Source organism: Peromyscus leucopus, chromosome 11, assembly GCF_004664715.2.
Source record: "Peromyscus leucopus breed LL Stock chromosome 11, UCI_PerLeu_2.1, whole genome shotgun sequence".
In the NCBI taxonomy this organism is placed as follows: domain Eukaryota; kingdom Metazoa; phylum Chordata; class Mammalia; order Rodentia; family Cricetidae; genus Peromyscus; species Peromyscus leucopus.
This window is the reverse complement of record NC_051072.1, coordinates 24,166,514-24,174,328: the sequence shown is the minus strand read 5'-3', so window position 1 is coordinate 24,174,328 and position 7,815 is coordinate 24,166,514. Positions and strand designations below refer to the sequence as shown.

General features: G+C 45.0%; 1 protein-coding gene across 1 annotated transcript in view; it reads right to left on the bottom strand.

Moving 5' to 3' along the window:
* Nucleotides 1-4,390: 4,390 nt before the first annotated feature.
* The window catches only part of Slc1a3 (solute carrier family 1 member 3), a 79,438-nt gene continuing 76,013 nt past the window's right edge, over nucleotides 4,391-7,815 (bottom strand). The window contains 1 exon segment of the mRNA XM_028875610.2: nucleotides 4,391-6,037. Within this exon segment, the coding sequence (XP_028731443.1) occupies nucleotides 5,830-6,037 (208 nt within the window). The 3' untranslated portion in view covers nucleotides 4,391-5,829.

Below are 7,815 nucleotides of genomic sequence, written 5' to 3'. Positions count from 1 at the left end.
GTATACACTACCATGCCTGGCATTACATTTTCCTGAGGATAGCTGTGTTTTCTGTTTGTTTGGTTCACAGTTCTTCTGGGCTTAAAGCCAAGACTGGCTCCTGTACCTTCAATGCAGTGGATCTGGGTGACAATTTTCAGAGGAGTATTACTGACAGAATCTTGGCCGGCCACATTTCTCCCCAGGACAGGCCATCCGATCGGCTCACACTGAGCTAAGCGGATCCCTAAATCGTCTGTATTTTCTCTTCCAATGGCTATGTCTCAAAGCTCCTGGCTGGGCACTTCCGGGACTTTTTTATGATTTCCTGAACCTCCAGAGTTAGAGGAAGGACTCCTAAGTTGCCAGCTGACGCCATTTCCCAGGAGATCCACCCTGGTTTTGAAAGCCACGGTGTGCCTGCCATCACTGGGGAGAATGTGACTCTTCCTTCTGCAGTCCCAGTTGGTCTCTGCTCGTCCTGGCCCTCAGGCCTGGCTTAATGTAGGGGCTTCTGCAGAGTAAGTGCCATTCACCGTCTCTGGAAAAGATTTTGAAAAGATACCCCATTTCCCTCCTTATGGCCACTGGAAAATAGTCAGGTTTGAGTAGGACAGGAAGACAGACACACAGGGACTTTTCTAAAAGCCACCCCCAAGTAAAAAAGAAAAGTGCCCCGTCTCTTGAAAGCAATGTCAGTGACATGCCTGTGTTTTAATGGATTTCGGAAAGTATTCTATGTTGGGAGTCGGGACAGAGAGGGAGGAGGGGGAGGGAAGGGAAGGAGAAAATGAGACGGAGCAAAACAAAGCAAGCGTGAGCCTTCAAATACTTCCAGCACGGATAAGCTAAACATCATTGAACTTATTTAAGACAGAGGTTGCAGAGCCCCGAAGGTGATCCATCAGGCTTGTAGATGGTGGCCACAAGATTTACAAGGACATGATCAGTGCTAATGTTGCCAAGAGAAATAAATGGTAGAAAGTTCTAGAAGTGGATGTTTTTAAAGAGTGTTTCCCCTTTGGATGAACAATTACAAATCAAAATGGGGATAAAGAAGACCCCCTCCCCCAACACACAGACTCCTTCACATATTAACTGTGCTGAGGCAAATAGAAATCATTGTCTAGGGCTGGAGAGATGGCTCAGTGGTTAAGAGCACAGGCTTCTCTTCCAGAGGTCTTGGTTCAATTCCCAGCACTCACATGGCAGCTCACAACTATTCTAACTCTAGTTCCAGGAGATCTGACACCTTCACATCAATGCACAGAAAATAAGTTTAGAAACCGTTTTCTAATTTTCTTTTCACTTGTGCTGGGGACCTCCCAAGTCACCAAATAATATGGAATACCCAGTGCCCTGTTTTGCATCCTCAGTATATTATTTATTACTTAATACTTAGACTAAAACAGTATTTGTTACTTGTGTGAAGTTCAAGTTTAATGGGGTGTCTTGTGTTTCATCTGACAACTCTATTTACAGGAGCAGAATTTAGTGAAATATGAATGTCCTACAAGTCAAAGCTGGAGTAGCAGTTTTGTGGGTAGGAGAACCCTGCCCTATGGTTGGGAGGTGTCGCCAGGCTACTTTCAGAGTGACCAGCTGAGAAAGTAAGAAAGAGAAAGTACGGGAGAGTGAGAATCCCCTAGACTCCAGGACAGCCCTTCTCAACCTTCCTAATACTGAGACCCTTTAATACAGTTTCTCATGCTGTGGTGACTTGGTGACTCCCAAACCATAACATTATTTTCGTTGCTACTTCATAGCTGCAATTTTGCTACTGTTATGAATCGTAATGTAAATATCGGTGTTTTCCGAGGGTCTTAGGTGACCCGTGCGAGGGTCGAGACCACAGGTTGAGAACCACTTGTGCAGGGTTCCTGAAAAGTGATGCCTAGGAAAATGGGGCCTCTTGGAGAGATGTTGCGCAGGTAGGGTGGCAGAGGGAACCGAGAAAAGGAGACCTTCAGGAATTTCCTGGCTCTTGATGGCTTATTACAGATTAAGCCCGCTTGTTACTGCAGACTTCAGAATGAGGCGTTACTCAGGTGAATTCTCCGGCAGCCGGCCAGAGCCTTCTCCGTGGTGGTCTTGAATGGGCTTCCGTGAAAGCTAGCGGATGTTCCCCGGATTTCTCTTCACTTCCTCCCTTAGGACACTACGGCTCGCAGTCGCAGTCCCTTCCCTCTCCGTTCCTTTTTTTTTTTTTTTTTTTTTTTTTGTGGGCTTATTCATTCAGAATGTGCCCCAGTCGTGACACCTCTCGGCTGCCCTGGCCCGGAGGGAGAGGAGGCCACACAGAGCTAGGCATTGTTGATCCAGATCTGGGACCACCCGGGTGGGAGCCGAGGAGACACAACCCACTAACACAGAGGCCTGATGACTGACAGCAGCTTCGGGTCAAGTGCCCAGCGGGCCGCCCGGAAAGAGGCCCTGTGTTCCGGACCCCAGCGGGGTCTTGCCCACAAAGCTCCCCTCCCCGCAAGCTCCCTTCAGGCTCATGCAAAAGGCGGTGCTAGAATCCCCCTCCCCCCTTAGGAAGGACTCCTGTTGCTTTGGCCAGTGTGGAATGACAGGTTTACTACAGGAAAAGGAAGGCATGGGCCCTATCTTCTAAAGACCCAGACATTTTTAAAAATGTTGGGGGGGGGGGAAACAACAAACCCAAAGCTAAATATATTTACTTAGAAACACTGAAAAAGGTTAGCCTGATTTTTTTTTTTCATAGTTCTGTTTGTGAGCAGATTTATGACCACCCGCGTGGGGCTCTCGACCTGTTTCCGTCTCGTTCTGGTTAGACTGGGACTGAGGTGCCCTGTTCCTCAGTTCCCTCCACAGTCTCACCAGCCAGGCTCTGGGGAGAGCCTCCACCTTAGGATGCAGAGCGAAGACAAACTGGTTAAGGAGCGAGAACTTTCTAGCAGGGGCTTGGTCTGCTGTGGCACCTCCCAGAACGCAATCCAATGTCCGGAATACCCCGCAGGCTTGCAGATAATCGCTGTCTCCGGGGTGACCAGGTTTTGATATTTTAGATGTGAGCCATCTCCTTCCTTCCTAGTCCCAAATCGGCTAAGTGAACATCATCTATGCCTTGGGAAAACGTTCAAATACGGTGATTTGTAAAAACTCCCATCCTAATATCCTATACAGAAACTAATGAAGATTAAGGAAAATGCAAAATGTACAAAACTTTATAATTCTAAGCGCTGTAATGCCACTGAAGCCTTCCCAAGATGGCCTAAACTCCATGGGCTCTACGCAGGAAATTTTTCTGTAGGCGACTGCCCCCTGCTGGTAGCCAGAGAGATGAAAGAATCTACCGCTAGCACTTCAGGCTGGAGATTTCACGATACTGCCCACCAATCCTTTATTATGGAGCTAGAGGTAAAATAGTCCTCCGTAAGTGGTTATTAGTAACTAGGACTGCTTTTGAAATACCTTTTGGGATCTAACTCTGTTCTTTTCCTAAATGGCAGCGGTAACCACAGAGATAAATCTACTTAATTTGGAGGCCAGACAGGAAATCACTATTTGAAAGAGTGCCATGGTAGCGTTTGCTTTTCTGGTTCCCAACACAGAAATGATTCCCTTTATCTGAGAAATCGGAATCCGACCTGGGCAACTGATTGCAAGCTGTCACAGCACCGTGCATCCCACCTCTCTTCCTCTTTTTGGCCTCCCGTTCTAGGAGTTGAGCTACCGAATGCCATGATGTATTGTCTCTCGGCTAACCGCCCCGAGCTGGTTCTGCTAAGATTTTACCGTCCAGAGTCGCATCTTTGTCCGGCATGCCTGTGCTCACTACAGTATTTACATAAACGGGGAAAAAGAATAATAACAACATGCAAATACGTTAATGTAAAACTATTTCTTTCTTTATTGAAAATACATCTACAAAGTAATGCTTTCCAGTCCATAGTGGGTGCAAGCGTAGGCAGAGCCTCTGACAGACTGGCAAAGGGATCACCTTGGAGGATCTGTTTTCATAAGAAATGGTTAGTACAAAAAAACAAAAACAAAAAACCTCACACTGGGTAACAGCATTAATTTGACATAATTAAGTTTTGTTCTACTAGTGTCTTAAAATGACTTCCACGTATATTAACATCTGTAGTGTATTTCCCAAACAGAGTTTGCCGTTATTAAATGATTACTCCACCATAGCCTAGTGTTAACCTTTATATGCACGGAATGCTCGAGATCTCTATAAAATAGCTCTAATTGTAGATTGGGAGACGCATTTCTAGATACTCAGTTTGTTAGCATGATTATGTCCATTCATCATTTTCCGTCAGAAACTAATGCAGCTGGTACTACCTGATGGCTCCCAATGAGTACTTTGACTGAATATTCCTGCTGTCTTTTCTTGTGTCCTCATTGACGTTATTTTCATGCTGACTCATCTACCACGTTTTTTTGTAGGGCCACAAACAAAACTAAAGCAAACTCCATTCTAGGTGAGAATTTCGAACGATTTGCCAAGTGCCATTTCTATACAAAGAAGTATCTTGCTTCTTTCATTCTAAGTACTTTCTGTTTAAATTGTAAAACAAAACAAAACAACAACAAAAAACTCCCCCAAAACTAGAAAACATTTTCAGAGATGAGAACATCTATCCAGTACATGGATATGTCCCAGAAATCTTATTTGTTTGACTCTGAAGTATGAAAGAAGTGGCATTAGATGTCATTTCTCTGGGGACTGATTGCAAACTGAAGACCTGAAGTGTTCAGGTGAACAAAAAGGGCCGAGATGTTGCTCTCCCTTTACTGCTCTGAAAGAAGACCAGCTGTTCTTGATCTTTATAAAGAATCCTCCCTTTGTAATGTGGGCCATGCTCTGTTCTTTCTCTGCTCCTTAGTGTTCTGTAGTAAGACCATGAGCACACTTGCTAATTGCTAGTCTTCTGTTTATTTCCTAAACATCTAATTGCCAGTTGAGGAAAGCTTTCTTAGAGCCATCCCTTGGGTTTGGGGAGAATACCCAAGAAGTGAGTGCTTCTAATATTGGTAAACAAAACAAATCAAACAAAAACAGGCAAGGGGCCCCACAAATAATCCCACTCCTGGAATGGCCTTCCACATGTCTACTTATATAACCAGCATTTTGGACCCAGGACCTAGTGAGCCACACACAGCCTGCCCTTAAAGAGAAATCTCCATTTCCATTTTGTGTCCTCTTTGAGATCTCTGTGTTATACAGGGCGGGGTCTTCCTGGTGTCACAAAAAAATCTCAGCTAGAGAGGCCCAGTGTGTCTAAAGGATCGCTCATTGTCAGGATGAAAATACTGAGGCCAAGGCATGAGATGAGTCTCACTCAAGACCACACTTTCTGCTCTTCCTCAAGGCCGTGCATGTGGGCATTGCCCTGGTACTGATGAAGTCAGGAGAAATGGGGGAACACCTCTGCTACCCAAAAGGTAACTGATAATCGCTCATCAAGTTGTTATGTTTTAAGACTAAAACTCAATTGTGTTCTGAAGGGTTCTTATATTTTGAAAGTTGATTCTAAAAATTTTTTTAACTTATCATTTGTTTAATGCTTTTACTTACAAAACAATCGCTTAGGATTGTTTGCCATCGAAATCTGTAATATCAAAACGATGTTTGATTCCAATAACTTACTTGGTAAGAATAATATGAAGCGATTTAAAAATTCCAAATGTGGTCTGAAACTTATGTATTTTGGCTGCTGCCAAGCCCTCCCTTGTTTTGGACATTTTTCCAATCCTATCGGAGTAGGGAGGAAGTGAGAAGGGGTTCACTGCATGAGCGAACTCAATGAGATGGACACACTGCAGAAGAGTTTTTCCAACACCTGGTGCTGGAGAAAGCACTCCTGTGCCGGTCTACATCTTGGTTTCGCTGTCAGCCACGGGTTTCTCAGGTTCATTGTCCTGGGCAATCAGCTGATAGGGCTTCTTCATTTCGTTCTCCTCAATCACGGAGTTCCCCATTTCAACATCTCGGTTCTTTAGTTCATGTCTGGACAAGTGCTCAACTATCCCTGCTCCCAGGGAGTCACCCAGCACGTTGGTGGTGGTTCGGAGGCGGTCCCTGCGGGTGGGGCAGGAAGGGAGGAAAAGAGAGGGTCCCATGAACACCCACCAGATCCCAGCTTCTATGGTGAACTGGCTAACTGCAAGAGGCTTTAGAAGCATCTTTTAACTCTTTGTTTGTAGTGTGTACCCCTCCAACGGAATGATTTCATACTTGACACACACTACAACAGTCACTGTCAAAGGTTGTAAGGACAAGTAGGTGATAAGTTTTCAGCGATTAGTCTGGCTATAAACAGAAGGTGAAGAGTAAGGGCTGACCCCTCCAACTCCGTGTGTGTGTGTGTGTGTGTGTGTGTGTGTGTGTGTGTGTGTGTGTGCGTGTGTGTGTGCTCACCAGCAGTGTGGTCTTCAATTATTTTCTACCTTACTTTTTGAGATAGGGTCTCCTGTTGAACCCAGAGCTCACTGATCTAGCTAGACTGGCTCGCCAGCCAATCCCAAAGGTCCCCCTGTCTCTGCCTTTCCAGTGCTGACGCCTGAAGTATAGGTGTGTGCCAGTGTGCCCTGCTTCTTTTTAACGGGTACTGTGCTGAGGATGGAACTCAGACCCCCATGTTTACACAGCAAGCTCTCATACCCACTGAGCCATTTCCCAGGCCCTTTCTCCGTTTCTATTTAACATTTTCTCTTTCCTCCATTCACCTGCCGTTGTACTAATGGTTCTCAAAGCATGGTCCAGAGGCTCCTTGGGGAGGTATCCTGGGATACAAACCATTTCATAGGAACACTATGGTCTCATTTGCTTCCTTTGCTCTTATTTTCTCAGGAATTTGTGGTAAATCTTGCATGGACTACATGATGTACAACCTCATAGCACATTGCATGCAGTCAGGACTATTGCAGCCATCTGATGTTAAGCAGGACATGTAGGGGACTTAGAAAATGTAACCCAGTGTCCTTCTTTTCACTAATCTTTTTGTCTAGTAGTGATTATTTTTCACAAAAAAGTTGTTATTTGTGTCAACCCACAACGAATTATTATTCTAGCTTTTAAAAAAATGAAAACATGTGTGAGTTTTCATACTATGGTAATGGGTGTAAACCATATAGCTTTAATATGCCGCCCATTTCAATCAGTTTTACGCATGAAGATTGAAAAAAATCTTGAGAGTGGAAGCTCGTATTCTACCAAAGTCCCTTTTGTTTTTGTTGAGACAAGTTTTCATTTAGCCCAGGCTGACTTTGAACTCATTGTGTGGCTTAGGAGGATGGCCTCTAACTTTTGATTCTTTTGACTTCACTCCCCACATGGCTGAGATTACAGGTTTGCACAGTCCTCCATCCATCCCCTCCTGGTTTATGGGGTGCTGAAGAATGAACACAGAGCCTCATGCACATTGGGCAAATATTCTACCAATCGGGCTACATCCCCAAAGTGTTGGTGTCAACTGATGTCTCAGAGGCGTACCATGGACTGAGTTCTTTCTTACCTGTCATTGAATATAATCCCTAATGTCAACAGGAGGCGGAGAACACGGTATCTCCACTTTTAGGGAGGTGGAAGCTATGGTGGTTAGGCAGGCTGATACTGTCACGGGGCCTGCGGTGATGACCCAGGTAACCCAGGAACTCATGCTCTGTGCCCTGGCCTTGGTGCACACTGTTGGACTCTTCCTAGCTCTAGGGAAGTCTTCCCACGTGGACTCCAACATCCAATGTGTTTTCCTATGTACTCTCTTTGGGCATCCCTTAAACATTTTTTTTTTCCAGTAGATGGCAATTTGAGAGACTAGGGACAGACAATATCCCTGGAAGGGTGAGAGAAGAAGGCTT